Below are 17,038 nucleotides of genomic sequence, written 5' to 3'. Positions count from 1 at the left end.
AAGTTAAGGATGAAGAAATAAATATGGATGATTGTAAAATAAATCAGATGTCTAGTATTTCCTGAATTAAATTCCTAACTAACTATATACATATATATATGTGTGTGTGTATGTGTGTGTGTGTATACATATATATGTGTGTATATATACACACATATATATGTATATATACACACACATATATATGTATATTCGATTGAATAGAACAGTGAATAGTTGAGATCTTTAAGAATTATTAAAAATAATACTAATAATTATGAATAATCTTTATCCTATTAACTAAAATAGCTAAAAATAATATCTGATAAATAATAAATAGTATATGTTATATAATATATACAATGAAATAAGTAAATAAATAATGAAAATATCTAAAAGTAAGTATGCCATTTACAAAAATTCCATAACATTTTAACTTTCAATATAATGATAACAGAATATTTGGGGAAAGAAAATATATGTATATCTTAAACAGCCTACTGTAGGTAGCAATATATTTTCTGAAAAAGAATAGCCCAAATCCTGTGAACTTTGATTGTGTAATTTATATTCACTAATGCATCTACTCAACAAATGTTTGTTGTTTGTGGATCATCCATTATTGTGACCTAGAGTTCCCATCTTTCATATAATTAAATGTCAGAATTACCTCAACTTCTCAGAACGGGATGCCTTCTCACATTTCTTCTTTAGAACCAAACTTGGCTATTCTAATTTTTCAAAAATATAATCTGCTGACACATCAAGATACAGAACTTATCCTGTGCACTGAAAAATTTAGAGAAGATAAAGTCATGCAAAATGATAAAAAAAGAGGAATTAAATTTCAACTAAAACCAATTCTTATTCATTTAGAGTCCCTCATATATGAAATAGATAAATGTGTCATATCTTTCTTATTCATGTGTAAAAAAGTACTTGTTTAACTCAGTTTTAAGATTAAGACAACTATTTAATCTAATTAGTAAAACCTTTAAATAACAAAGCAATTATTTTGAAAAAAATATATATATACATTCATACACACATGTTCATTTGTGTGTCCCTTTATAAAAGAGAAAACTCCCTTTATAAAGTAAGTTTAACAGTCCTACAACTGATGGTCTCAATTTCCCAATGCACTTAGAGGTTAAGGCACTTTCCTATGGTCATACAGATATTATATATCAGAAACAGTAGTTGTATCCTGGTGTTCTTGATTTCCAGTCACTTTGTCATTCTGCCTTTCATTGTACATATGAATAATGTATTAATTTCAAATTATACTTATTGATCTATGTAAATCCCAAAGCACTGCTACATGGCAATATTAATTTAGTTCATGTTACTTTTCTGTTATTTGTAAGTAATGAAATATAATTTTCTTAATCTATAATTTTTGATAATTCAGATTGGCCTTCATTCCAGTTATGCTTAGTGAAATTTTACAGTATGGTTTTGTTTGGCTATTAAGTCCACAGGTAAATGCAACAGCAAAAGTGGATGAAAACTTGTTGAAAGATTTAAAACTATGTATTTCATATAGGAAAAAAAATGAAATATAACAAATTTTGTGAAGGACTACTTTCTGTTTCATTCTCAAACAATATCAGTTTGAAATATTTATCCATAAGAATGATGTTAAAGAAAATATTCATTGTTATGTTCTGTCACTCAATAGATGGAGAATTATATTCTGGTACTGCAGCTGATTTTATGGGACGAGACTTTGCCATTTTCCGAACTCTTGGACACCACCATCCAATTAGGACAGAACAGCATGATTCCAGGTGGCTAAATGGTAGGTAAACTATATAATAGAAACATGAAAACTTTGATCTGACATCTTAAAATTCAGCAATCCATATCTGACAAACTGATTAATTTAAAACTAGATGCAAAATTTGATGTCAGTGACTTCGCATATTGAACAATTAAGTTTCTTGTATATTGAGTGTAAAATATTGGCTTATGTTTTAATGAACATTAGTGAATACTCAGTAATTTTGGTTTTATGATTAGGGAGTATAAACTGAATAAATATGTAGAGAGAGATAAAATATTCAGAAAAAGTTATTGCTGTAAGACAGTGGGTTCATGAAGATTTTTTTCATGTTAAGGAAAAAATCATCCTTTGAAGAAAAATAAAAAGGCAAAGGTAAGGAAGGTCCTGGGTTGGGCCTGACTTAGGCCAATTTTCAGATATGAGACATTCATTGGTCACTTAGCAGGTAACAAAAGTCAATTTACTTTAGCCATAGCAGCAGAAAGATATTCCACGAGAGCAGGTCTTGATGACACTTTGAGTTGGTATAGCAGAGCAAAGCTTTCTTGCTTTATTTATCTATCCCAACCTACCTGTTAATTCTCCAAGTTCTTCTAGAATTTCTTGTGTCTGGTTTGTATTCAGTTTTTATTCAGATATTAGTGTTTTGAATCTTTATTCCCCTGTACCAGTCAAGTCTCCAAAAGATGTTAATACCTTTTGAAGAAAAATAAAATAGCCTAATATGCTTATGAAAGGGAGTGAGGATATTGCTCCTACTACAAGATAACTTAAGGAGTATGACTAGATATTAAGCATAAAGAATAAATTTGTTCCAGTGGCTCACTCTTGATTTTAGGATAAAATACAAATATTGTAGAATTGAAAAGCCTTCCCTATCCAGTCCCAGCCTGCCTTTATAGTCATTGCTCTCAATTATGTTACATTATATGCCAGACGAGCTATCTTACTTGTTGTCCCTCATATGTAATATTCCATGTTGTGTCTCCTTGAATTTTTCCTAGAAAATTGGAGTGCAGAAAATCTACATTCCCAAAGGGCCCATAAATCCTATCGGAGCTGGGACTAGAAATCAGACTTCCTTTTTTCTTTGCATTAGGTCTTTTATATCAGACTGCACAACGGTTTAGTCTAAAGTAACACATAATAGATAACAGAATTTTTTTAAAAAGAGTGAGATATACAAAGCAATTATGTCTAAGAAAGATTAGAAATATTTTAAGCTGCCATGAAACAGAAGTAAAAGTGTATATTTATATTTGTTTCCATTTATATTTCATGAGTGCTTTTCATCATGAATTATGTCTATATAATAGAATTAGATGGTGAGACATAACTGGGTTCATTTTTTGCTTATGCACTGTTACAAATAAGGTCACATAGAAAATGGAATAGGGCCATGAATCTAGGTTCTGTAATCTTTAAGCCTAGAGTACAAGTTTTTGCACATGCTGTCCTTCCTTTAAACTTAGACCTTTGACACTGGCGCTACCCTTATTTCAGTTATACTTTCACTGAAGTAACTGTGATTCATAAATTGTTAACATAATTCCACTTTCATTTAAGATGTCCTAATAAAAGTATTTATGGAGAAATAGCAAATCCTATGTCATTTGCAGTTAGTGTTATTAGCATGGAAGGAAAATATATATAATGATTATATATATTCATATAAATGTAGATTTATTTTATTTATTTAAATGCATACAGAAACACACACATATCAGAAGCAGACTCTAAGCTAATATCATCTCTGAAGGTTATGAAAGTTTTCAGTGTCCTTGAGAAATAAGGCCTGATTATAATAGGTATAGATATGGAAAAGTATAAAGCACCCATTTAATTTGTATGGCCTTGGGGAAATAAAGACAAGTCATTGACTTGAAGCTGCTTTTGTACTGCAGACCTGCATGATGACAGCTGAATCTAAAGAATTTACACTATGGGAAAACACAGCCATTGTCCACAGCTCTGTACTTCATCTCTGAAAATGTGTAATTCCAATGGGAATTCAGTTATCAGTCTCTCAGCACAAAATGTGAGAACTGATTTTCCCAAATTAGCAAAGAAGTTACATCTGACAGGGTGCAGAAACTAGGACTGTTTTAAGATTGAGGACATAGTCACGTATCTGATAGAACCAAGGACTGGGAATCATAAACTACCCAAAATCAAATACCATTCTGGAATAAAATTAGAGACATTATGTTTATGCATTCTTGCATACAATGAATGACTTTTGTGGAATAAGACTATACTGCATAATCATCAGAACTTCCAGACCCTAAACACTATCTTAAACTTTTTTTTTTTTTATTGGTCTTCAAGGCTATGAACATTTAATTTGGCATATGACATTTTAATTTCCCTAAATCAGTTCCTCTCCTTTGCAGCAAAAAGTTGGGCTATTTCAAATATAGTTTAATAGTTTCCTTCCCACTAAAGAGAAAACAAATCTGATGCAGTAGAATTTAAAATGTTTTAGAAATCAGATTTTAAGCAATATGGAGCACTCCTTAGTCCCAAATCATCACTCTAGGCCTATTCCTTTAACTACATTGTCAATAATTCTAATTTTCAGCAAATAGCTAAAAATAGAAAATCATTTTGTAAGAAAGGGTTTTCTAAGTCCCAAGAGAGAGGCATTATGCTCAATATTATTGGTATTCACTGTTTTCTTGGTCCTCTTTTTTAACTTTGTTTTCTACATATCTTTTTACTCTAACTTTTAATTTTAAAAATGCAATAATAGACAAATACTTTGGCAGTTTTTTAGATATATGTAATAAGGGATGAAAAAATAATGTAAGAAAAGAATCCCTGATTTTATAGATTCACCAGTTATGGCAACTATAGGTTAAAGAGGAATATTAAATTAAACATTTTAGAAATAAGTTGGAATTTATTTGTTTTTTTTTGTGACTGTTAGACCTCTTGATTTTCTCATCATGTCTGTGGCTTAGTATTTTAAACCAGTTAGTTGCGTGTTTCAGTACCCTGGAGACAAAGCCCTTCATAATCCTTATTTTATGGTTACATAAGCAGTTGAGTGTTATAGGAACTGAGTGAACATTCAATAATAATAAAGAAATACCCTCTTAAATTTCACAGGCTTTCAGACAGGAAACAAGGACACAATCCTCTTATGGCATTTATATTGTATTTTCTGGCAGTTACAGTGCCCTGTCCCCTTTATTACAGATTACAAACTGTCATAAGATGGCCTTGGACACTAAATGAATAGTTACTGTTTGATATTATGATAGCATATAATTTATCTAGGATATCAAGAACCTAAGAAACTAAATGGATTCAGAACATCCTACTCAATTGAAATCAGAAGTAAATGAGCCTGATGGTTTGAAATAGTTTTTAATATCAATTTTGCTAAAACAAGATTCAGCAATTTTTCTTTTGTTTGTTTTCATGTAATTCATTCAGGCAGTCCTTTACTTTAGACAAAAAACATATACCATCCTTTGTATATTCTATTAAAATATATAATAAAACTAAACTATGGAATCTTTTTATTCTCAAACAACTAATCATTTTTGTGTCACCTACAAATATACCTTTTTTTTTTTTCAAACAGTCCGACCTTTACCAAAACATTAACTTCCTTTACTTCATCTTTCCTAGACTCATTTTCCATATTCAACCAAAGAAAAAGAGTGCTTTAGCCTATCTTAGTAAAGCCAGAAAAAGATAAAACAATAAAGAAAAACGAGAAGCCAAAAAAATAGTGGATAAGGTAGTCATCAAAGGGTAATTCTCACAAATAGACCATTGATGGTTCTGGAGAGAATCATAATAAATATATACTTTTAAAAATGTTATCAAGATCTGTGAATACATCATCAATGTAGGAAACTCCTTCTTTCATCAAAGATGGACAACTCTTCAGGGCAGTCTGAGTTAAGAAATTGCCCTAGAGTCACATAGCCAAGATATGTCAAAGGCAGGACGTCATTTTCAGTGGTTTTGATTCTGAGATTTGCCCTATAGCCACTGTATAATTTGGATTCTAAAATAATTGTCAAAATCCTAACATTGCCATCAAAATGCAAAGTTGTTGTTTGACTGAAATAACAGTTAGAACAGTATATCGTAGTGGAAAAAGTTCTTGTTGGGAAATCAGAGGCCCTAAGTTCCAATCCTGATTCTGTCACTTGTTATCTCCATGATCTTGGGGTTCTTTGGCTTCATTTAATACTTAATATAAATCCTACTTTTGTTAGGAGGCCTTTCAAAATCTCTCTCCAATTTTCTCTTATATATATACCTAGTTGTTTAAACCTGTTAATTCCTGCATTGGAATGAATACAAGCTCCTTAAAGGCAGGGCTGGTTTTTGGTTTTATTTTTGTTTTTGCTTTTCTTTAATTATCCTTACCCTCAATCTTTAGTACACTGAATGGGACATAATGAATGCTTCTTAATTGCCTAGTTGAAAGAGGTATTATGTGAGTGTCCAGTATAAGGTTCAAGTCCTGACTCTGACATGGTACTTTGCAATCAATGGCAAGCCCCTTTTCAAACTTAGTTACCTGGCCCCAACATTTCTCTAATTACTACATATTTAGTTGCTGATCTGCTTATGCCAGTTTCCATTCTAGGAAACTCCCATGCTAATGAAATCACAGCTTCTTTCTTCTTCTCAAAAATGAATATAAGAAAAGTAAACTAATATAAAAATTCTAAAATGTTGAATATGTTGCATTTTGGTGAAATCACATGCATAAATTTTAGTATTTGAACAGTTAATAAACATATTTTATTGTCACAATCAAACACTATTGTGTAGGGAGGCTTACTTTAAGAAAAATTCAGGAAGTAGCAGGAATTAGATGAGAAAATGAAGTACTTGCTTAATATCTCTTTTTATTTCATTTTCACAACATTTTTGTTTGTGTGTTGAAATCTCAGAATAACAAAACTTAACATATAATCCCATAGCAGTTGTAACAAAGTGGCTATTGTCTTCATATTTCAACTGACCATTACATCAGTGCCATGATTCAAAAATAGACGTGAGCACATGAAATTTTATTATGATATGTAAATCACATTTACAGTTGCATAATTACTAGATTTAGCAAGGGACACAATAAGTCATATTTTAATATTATTTTTACCTTTGAGGATGCTGCTTCCCTCTTTTTAAACTGCATAAAACATTCAACAACTGAAGGGACACTATTTGGAGCAAGTCTTTTAATAGCTAACATCCATTCCTGCCTCCATCCTAAAACTATTTTCTCTCCCTTTCTTCTCTAACCACCAGCTTAATGAGTTCAGACCCTGTCTGTACCAATTTCCTCTCTTGCAGTCACTGCATTCAGAGTTTGGTTAGTGTTCAATAGGGATTTGCTATTGACTGGATAATCTGAGTTCATGTGTGTGTGCAGTGACAGTGAGCAAGGAGCTTTACTCAGAAGATACCAGGACAATACATGTAACCATGGTGTGACTAGACTCACTGACATGGCTTTCAAAAGCTTTCCCTCCATGAAAACAGAAGTCTGTTTGCAGATTAATTAGTTTCTGGCGGGCAGCTTGATTGTTGACCCAGAGTTTGTAGAGTGGAAAAACAATCAGATTAGTGTGCTCAGTATAAAGGGCTAGTCAGGCACTTGCGTGTGGCTTGCAGGACTATTGAAACTATGAATGGAGTGAAACACAATCTTTTCTGAGAAGCCAAAGCAGAGGTTAAGTGTGATGAGCCTAGAGCACGTAAGCAGCAGGGGCTGGGGAATTAAAGGATTTTACCCAGATAAAGCTGAATGATGCCAAGTGAGTTCATTGAATTTTAATGGCATGGATAGTTTTGATCAAAATGCCTCTTATGTCCTAATCTCTATTAGTAGAAGGAACAGGCTTATTGTGTTATCAAAGGTAGACTTCACATAAATATCTGATGATCTCAGTGGAAAATTCTAATTGAAATGTCTCAGTAGATGAATAGTAAAATTAGGTGACAAGAAAATCAATAGTGTCCTTTCTCATTTATAAAATTAGCATTTACACTCTTCCTTACTTAAAAAAAAATTCACTATGAACTACTAATTCTATAGCATAACTGATTTTACCTTATAAGAACAATTGTATGACTTTCTGTGGCCAAGGAATTTAGCACCTATTTACTAATCTCCTGGGGTTGTATCTTTCCACAAATCACTGAATATCCAAGATTAGACCAGAAATACAATGATATAAAATTTATTTTTATATTTATTCACTTTATATAAATGCTGTATATTCTTATATATAATCTCATTTTGCCCCAATTTTTTTTTTTTTTTTTTTGCTGAGTCAGTTAGGCTTAAGTAATTTGCCCAAGATCACACAGCCAGGAAGTATTAAGTATCTGGTGTCAAATTTGAATTCAGATCCTCCTGACTTTAGGGTTGGTGCTCTATCCACTACACCAAGTAGCTGCCCCCTTGTCTATTATTTAAATATAAGCTCTCTGAGAGCTTATTTGAACTTATATCCTGAAGACCTGGAAAAGTGCCTGGCAGATAATAAGGACTTGATAAATGCTTCATTGATCATCAAAGCATTTTAAATTGGTAGACATTTTTTCAGAATTTATGCCATTTCTTTGAAGACAGAACCATCAAAATTTCAAAGAACAAATTTTAAACTTCAAAATTTTTCAGATGTTTTATTTGATAGCTATTCTAAGAAAAAGAGATCCTTTTATTAGTCATATTTAGCTTTATTTATATGATTAAACATACATAATACATTTAAAATTATATTATTGCTTACAATTTTGTTTTTTTTAGAGAAAGATAATTTTTACTTTTTTATTCAATTAAACAGTGTGCTAAAGCATTAATACTAATTTTATTTTTTTTTCTCCCAGCCTATGTAGAGTACTTGATAAGTGCTTATTGATTGCTTTATTTTCTTTCTCTCATTACTGAGTTTCTTTACTCTATCTACAAACAAATTTAAGTATCATCTAGGATAGAAATAAGCATTTAAACCAGGAAGGCAAGTACCTATCCTTTCTTTTCCTTCATGGATAGACTTTGCAAAACTGGTCATCTCATCAATTTCTGTACTTTGCAACACCCCTCTAACAAATTAACCTCTTGTAATGTGACCACTATCTTCACCTCTCCTTTGAAAATGTACTCTCAGAGGGAACTAATGAGTATCTAATGACCACATTGTATGGTCTTTTCTTCCTCATCATTCTCCTTGACTTCTGTACCATTTTGTTGGTCCTTATCACAGTCTGAAGCACAAAAGCATGAAGAAAAATTTTGCATTTTCTACTCCAACTCCCTTATTTCCTAGAAAAAAGACCTATGACCCTGGTAGGCTAAGCAATTCATTTATATATGCTTATAGAGAACATCAGTGGTTTGAAGTTTTATCTTTTTTCTGTAAGCATCTTATTCTCCAGCTCTGGCACCTCATTGAACTCAATTCAGCATAACTCAACATTTAGTTAGTGGCTTATACATTCAAGGAACTCTGCTTAGATACTGAAAACAAAATCAAAAGCAAAAGGGTTTCTACCATCAAACAGTTTAACACTAAACTGGAGGAATCCAGCATGAACAGAGATAGTATAACATAATGTAAGAAGCAATGGAGAGATCAGAATACTTTGTGAATGTTTAAGGTCAATGCAAATAATAGCATCTGAAAGGAAAAGGAAAGGTTTTTAATTGAAACATAGGAACTGAAACTTGAAGGAAGATAGGAACTTTTAAAAGTGAAAAGAATAGCTGGAAGGGAGAGCAGGATCAAATAAAAGATAATTTATGTTTTGGTTTAAACACAAGGATTTAGGCAGTGGATAAGAATTATTGTTATTGCTAGGTCCTTCTACCCCTGCCCCCCCATTATCTCTTAAAGTCTGTCCAAGTTCATGTTCATTGGCTTCCATGTTTCTATACATTCCATTTCATCATTTATTATCCTTTTTTTCCTTTTGTCTTCAATTTCCCCAAATACTGGATTCTTTTCTAGTCAGTCCTGTCTTTTCATAGGCCAAAGTGTTTAAATTTTAGCTTCAGTAATTGATCTTCAAGAGAAAAAACCTGAATTAATTTCCTTTAAAAATTATCTGATTTGGTCTTCTTACTGTTCAAGAGAGTCTGAAAAGTCTTCTCCAGCACCATAATTCAAAATAATATCAATTCTACAGAATTCAGTTTTTCCTATGGTGCAATTCTCATGGCCATACATCATTACTGCTGGAAAAATCATCACTTGACTATATGGATCTTTGTTGTCAAGGTAATATCTCAGCTTTTTTTTTTTTTTTTTTTTTTTTTTTTTTTTAGTAAATTGTGCAGATTTAGCACAATTTTCCTTCCAAGGAGCAAGTGCCTTTCAATTTCATGGCTGTGGCTATCTATGGTGATCTTTGAATCCCAAAGTAAAAATCTGACTGTTTCAATTTCATCTACTTCTATTTGCCAGGAAGTGATGGGGTTAGTGATCAAGCTATTAGTTTGTTTTCCTTAAATTTCAAGCCAGTTTTTACACTTTCTTCTTTTATCCAAGTTAGGAGGCTGCTTAATTCTTCATTTTTTGCAATCATATAACAGATATCATTAGTGTTTCTGAAATTGTAGAATTTTTTTTCTCCCAGAACCCCTAATTTTAGCTTTTGATTTGTTCAGGTAGCATTTCATATGATGTGTTGTATATATAAGTTAAATAGATGAGGTGACAATATGCAGCCTTGTTATATTACTTTTCCAGTCTTCAGCCAATCAGCTAAAAATTATTTTTTTGAAATATTGAAATTCCACTTGAGGTAAGATAACATGAATTTTTAGTGAGCTCAATCTACACATTTATATGATGTCATCTATTAGCAGTCACCATTGTAATAGTAATATTAGAAAAAGCACAGGAATACGGACCATGAATCCTGGGTAATGACAAATTTAACAGCAAGAGCATAGAATAGAGAAAAGAAATTCAGTAGTTCTCCTTAAACTTCCTTCAGTAACAGCAAAACTCACTCTCCTGTGGTGAAAAACAGTGAAGTAGGTATCATTTCTAAAGATGATAAAGATGGCAATGGTCCTAATGGTGATAGCCACTAAAACCTTCAATCTTGTGTAATTTATGACATAAAGAAGTTTTAAATGGGGACCTCCAAAATGACATAGATAGTGTTATTCTTCTTTTGTCAATCAAGGCTATCACCACACACACTTAGCAAAGAAAAAAAAATAACTCAGATCAAGGTGAATAACTTCATTACATTCAAAAATATTTTTTTCCAAACTTACTTGATATTTAGATCGAAGTAAGTAAATTCCTTGCAGCTCCAATCATGCCCCTGTCAAGTAATGTGTGGACTGAGTAAAGCACATTAGAGCTGCACCACATCTTAAGGACTTATTTAGTAATACTAGAGCCCTCTGAATTACTGAAGCTACACATAAGCTTCTGTCTTATTTGCATGCAAATAACACTTAAGCCTAGTAGCTGTCATTCTTCTGGGCTCCAGACCTGTTTTCTAAATATATGTCAATCACATAGCTATCTCATATGAGCATCAAAGGCATTTATGTACAAAATGGAAATCATCTTCTTAACCCAAGAAAACATCTAATTTAGGTATTTTTATTCTTGTAACTTTTCCAGTCAGTCCTGGTTCAGTCATTAGTCACTTGTGTTACTTTAAATAAATTACATTGTCTCTCTGAGTCTTAATTCCTTCATTTTTTTAATGGGATTGAAAGGGCAGCTAGTTGGTATAATGCATAGAGTACCAACTCTGAAGTCAGGAGGACCTGAGTTCAAGTCTGGTCTCAGACACTTAACACTTCCTTCCTGTATGTGTGACCCTGGGGAAGTCATTTAATCCCAATTGCCTCAGGGAAAAAATGAAGTATGTAATCTACAAAATTCTTTCTAGTTATAATTTCTATGATTTTCTGATAATTTGTCTTCCAATCCTTCTCCTTCCAAAAGTATTTTATGTGCTAACAGAATAATAACACACTTCTGTTCAGTCAGGGTTTCCCCATTGCCTACCAAGATAATTCCAGATTCCTTGAACTGCTACTGAAGATCATCCATAACTTGATTCCAGCCTATCTTTCTAATCTTATTTTCCACTATTCCAATTCTTCTATATTAAATTGACTACATATTGGATTTCACATACTTACTGTCCTTTGTTAAAGGAAATCATCTGATAAAATATAAATTATTGAATTATTAAATGAATAAGTAGTTAAGAGAAACTGTTTTTTCATTAAAAACTACAAAATTCATGCAGATGGTAGAGTATCCATTAATCAATGGTTGCAATTGGAACCCCTAAAAGAAAATGTAACACAAAAAAATACTCTTAAAATAATATTCTAGTGATACAATTAAAAAAAAATAAATCAAACCATTTTAAAATATAACTTTAAGAAAATGTTTGCAGGCTTGAGTATCCATGATACATAACTACACCAGCTGTACTTAATAGAATACCTAGACCCAAAGTTACCAAGACCTGAATTCAAACCCAGCCTTAGATTCCTTACTAGCTGTGTGACCCTGGACAAGTCATTTAACCTCTGCTTTAGTTTACTCATCTGTAAAATGGTGATAGTAATAGCAGATACCTCCCAGTATTATTATAAAGGTAGCATTTTACCTTTATAACATAATAATATTATTAGTTGTAAAGCACTTAGCACAGTGGATGGCACATAGTAAGAACTAGATAAATGTTGGGTGTCAATATTTTTATTATCTAGTTATAAAAGAAAATACAAAACAGTATTTAGAAAGTCTACATTGTATACATTGTTTGATCATTTCTTCGACTGTATTTTGGCATCTAAAACCTATAACTAAGTATTTGTTCTTGGAGAAATGCTGCAATCTGAAATTCATCAACTAATAAGCCTAATGTGGTGATGAACTTTTACTCTGTTCAATTTCATTTGAGAAATGAATCGCTCATATTGGTTTAAATATGCTGTTATTATTTTTAGTATTTTTTATCGCATCATAAAATGGTGAATAAAGAGTTAGCCTAGAATTCAAGAAGATACTGACACATACTGTTCCAATGACAGAGGGCAAATAACTTATCTTCTCACTGCCAGTGACAAATTTGTCAGAAACTCATTTGTAGAATAGTATTGATCTGCATTAGCAGATGGAATTTCCCTGACAGGAGCTCTCTATATCAGTGAAATCATAGGCCCTGACCCTCAAAAACTATCTGCTTTAATGATATTACTGTATACAGAATATTTTGTTCTCCTAAGTCTCAGTATTCAATGTTTAATTAATATTTCCAATCACCATCACTTTTGCGCAATATAGTATTACTAGTTTCTAGACCTCTTGCTCTTTCCTCAGTTATACCTATTTCAAAATTCCAAGTTAATAGGATAATATAACAAACATATTGGGATTTCTTTCCATTAATAGTTATGTATTTAGTGTGAATGCTTTTAAGTGTTAAGTAATTTCTCCAGCTAAATTAGGCTGTTTAATTATGAATTTTATTAAATCACAAAACCTTCATTCCAAAGAAAGATAGAAATCTCATAACCATCATTATGGATGTGTGTGGCAAATGTGACTCTAGATTTATTGTTGCCTTTTGGGAATTCTACTGTCTTTTCAACTTAGCATGCAATCTGATTTAAATTTTAGTCAGAGCAGAGTTGCATCTTGAGATTTCCACTTCATGTTTTCCCACTGTTTGTAGTTCAATGAACTTTAACCTTCCTCATTCTGAATATCAAACAATGTCATGGTTGATATCAAACTGATAGCTAACACTCAATTGCTTAAATATTCATGGTATTTAATGTTTATTTTAAAATACCTATTGGAAATGCTTAAATATTAGACCATAAAGCACACACATACATCAAAGTATTTGTCAAGAACTCCTTGGCTCTACATTTGTGAATCTAGGCAATAGAAAATAAATACAGAAGTATGACATCTCATCAAAAAATCTGGACTTCCAATTGGGACTGAGGAGAAGTTTACTCTGACTTATGAAACAACTTAACTGAATCATATTACAGGTCTATGGAATATAGAGATAGAGTGAGCTTACAGAAGTGAATCCAAGGGTCTGGGCAGTAGCATGCAAAGTCTTATAACTAGTAAACAATTAGGACATAATTTGATTGCAAGTCCTTAGATGTTTTGGTGTAGTGTGTTAAGGGAACCAGTCCAAATTCCATTTTTAATTCTTCTTAGCCATGTGAATAGGCAATTTATTTAACTTCTTTGAAATTTAGCTTCACCATATTTCAAATGAGGCTGCTAATTTTTATTATAGCATAGTGAGGTTGTAAACTCAAAATTTTATGTAAATATAGATAAATAATACATATATACTTATATGTATATACATATATGCATATACATACATATGTACATGTATATACAAAGTCACAAAGCCAGTATATATCAGCAGAGGGATGCAAAACTTATGATTTACCAATCTGCTCTTTTAAAAATGTTAAAGCATTATATGTATATGTTTATTTCTTATGTATTATGTGTTTATTATGTATTCCAAAATATTGTAAAAGTGCATGGAAAGAAATAATTGTTTGAAGTAGGTTAATCATTAACCTGCATTTGGGATTTGCCTAGAAAATGCTTTCTTTATAAATAATGGAAAGATAGGCCTAGGTAAATCTTAGTCAACTTATACAAATTCTAAATGAGGAGAAATCAAATGATTAAGATTGTATTACAGTTAACTTTTGGAAGACCTTAAATAATTTAAATATAATGTGATAATAGAGTTATTTTAGGCCATAGATGATGAGATTTTATTTTTCAATCGTTCATATTTATATAGCATTTATTATCTGTAATGCTCACATCCTTGAAAATATTATTGCTTTGCTTCATTTTTGTCTTTGAATCACCAGGACTCAGTTCTTTTATAAATATCAATTAGAGAAAGGAAAAGAAACAAGTATTTATTAAGTTACTATTCTGTGTAAAGTACTTTAAAAACAATTTCTCATTTGAATATTGATCTCATTTGATTGAATTCTTGATTTATCCTCATTGTAATGATGAGGAAACAGGGCTTCAACTTAGTGAAATGATTTGATCAAAATAGCTCAGCTGATAAGTGGCTAAGCTGAAAGTCAGTCAACATAGAAATAACTTCTATGATTTCAAAACCCTTTCTTTTCTACCTAAATTTCAGGGCTACATTAAGTACTGAAGATTCCATAGTAGATCAGAAAGAAGCAGATAGATAAAAGGATGGGGAATTATGGGTCAGTACTGAAGTAAATCATTAAAAGGACATGGCCTCAATTAAGCTCCTACCCAACCCCATTCTGTTTCACTTGTAGGATTAAAGGTCACTAAATGGTCACTGAAATACCTTCCAGCTCTAAATCTACATTCTTATGATCTATCCTTTATTAATAGACTCAGTAAGCTGTTGGTCATGGGTGATGGATTAGGATTAGTTGGAGAGCCTGGTAAATGGCATGTGAAGGACTGCATAATCAGGTGAATATAATAATCCAGTATCTGAGTAGGTGGTTAAAAATAAGATCAGCAGGTGTGGAAGAAGTAAGACAGGAAACAGTATAGGAGTAAATAGACTTAGAGAGCAGTGTGCTGGTGGTAGCTGAGTCATTTCATTTACTCAGATTTAGCAGCCATTATTCCCTCTTGCCATGATAGAAACCAATCTCTGAGTGAAACTAAGTAAAAGGAGTGCAAGAGAGGGCATTTAAGAACAGCTGACTGGGGTGATTAAAGCAGGAACACAGAGAAGGATCCAACAGGCATGCGTCCCACTCAGTGGTACTTTAAAATATCATGAAAATATATTTTTAAATACCTTATATTTTCATGGTGCTTCTATAATTCCCTGAGTGATTTCATCTCCATTATCTTATTTAGGCCTTGGAATTGTCCAAAGAGGGCCAGCAATGAAAATATTGCTATCTCATTTCACAAATGAGCAAACTGAGCCTCAGAGTAAATCATTAACTCTCAGTTCCATATTTAATAAATGAGTAGAAGAGGCAAGGTTTGAATTCAGGCTTTTTTATTCCAAGTCTTAACTTCATTCCCACTATAACCTGATGCCACACTGATATTAAATTAAAGCAATATGAATCTTTTAAAGAACAATACCTAATTGGATCACAAAATCTCACTTCTGATAATTTAAGAAGCAACAACATGTGAAGGAATCTGTCCACTATAAATTGGACTGATTTTATGAGCAATAAAATAACTTCTACATACACATTCAAATGTAATTCATACATCTGCTTACATATATATTTGAATACTTGTGATATAGATATATATTCACATGCTAAAGATAAATAATTTTCCTAGTTTTAACATACAAATTTCAAGATATCACTAGAATTCATATTATCATGTGAGTTTTATAGAGCGATATTTCATATACTGATCATCTGTTGGTCAGTAAAAATAATGTGCCATGATAGATGAAACTTTATAACAGTTAAATGCCCACAATATTAATATCAAAATGGAACAGAGATTAAGTGATATTCATTTTAAAATTTATTGATTCTTTTAATTTGAGGGTTAAACTTAAAGATTTACCCAGAACTTATTCTTCATTCTCTTCTCAGTCACTTATCTTTTATGTCTAATATCTCTAAGTCACCTTCACACAATAGTCACTCTCCTAATTACATCCATCTCACCCCAGTCACTTTTTCCTGTTTCCCTTAGAAGCTCTGAGAAAAATCCATTTTCTCTAGTGAAAGTTACAAAGATCACCTGGTAAATAGTAGTAGAAGAAGACACTAATTTAAATCTGAAGAAATCCTCTGAATTGTGAGGGTAATGTGAGGATAATAATAACATACACATAAATACATGTGTATATATATATATATATATATATATATATACACACATACATATGTATCTATAGAGACATTCACATATAATAATAATAATTTCATTTGATTCTCCCAACATCCCTGTGGGTAGGAACTTTTTTCACCATTTTACAAATGAGGAAACTGAAGTAAGCAGAAGTTAAGGGACTCTCTCAGGATCATAAAGATAATAAATGTCTGAGGCTGATTTTTTGAACTCGGGTCTTCCTGATTCCAAACCCAATGGTCTTATATGTTATGCTGTCTATGCCAAATAAAGCCTCAATTCGCCACTCCAAGGTATATTAATATGACAAGACTGTTACTTTATTTGAAAGTGAGTGATGGAAAATTGTCATTTATTTCATTTTTAAATTATGCTTTAAATGAAAGATTCATTTCTA

The 17,038-nt window shown here is 31.8% G+C and overlaps 1 protein-coding gene across 9 annotated transcripts in view; it reads left to right on the top strand.

Annotated features, from left to right (window-relative positions):
• The window catches only part of SEMA3A (semaphorin 3A), a 636,674-nt gene that overhangs the window by 540,060 nt on the left and 79,576 nt on the right, over window positions 1–17,038 (top strand). For all 9 annotated transcript variants that reach the window (XM_074268519.1, XM_074268522.1, XM_074268521.1 and 6 more), the window contains one exon: window positions 1,661–1,780. In XM_074268519.1, the coding sequence (XP_074124620.1) occupies window positions 1,661–1,780 (120 nt within the window). The remainder of the gene's footprint in view (window positions 1–1,660; window positions 1,781–17,038) is intronic.

The sequence above is a fragment of the Sminthopsis crassicaudata genome, chromosome 5 (genome assembly GCF_048593235.1).
Source record: "Sminthopsis crassicaudata isolate SCR6 chromosome 5, ASM4859323v1, whole genome shotgun sequence".
Lineage (NCBI taxonomy): Eukaryota > Metazoa > Chordata > Mammalia > Dasyuromorphia > Dasyuridae > Sminthopsis > Sminthopsis crassicaudata.
The sequence above is the reverse complement of the archived record's forward strand: the minus strand, read 5'-3'. Positions and strand labels throughout refer to the sequence as shown.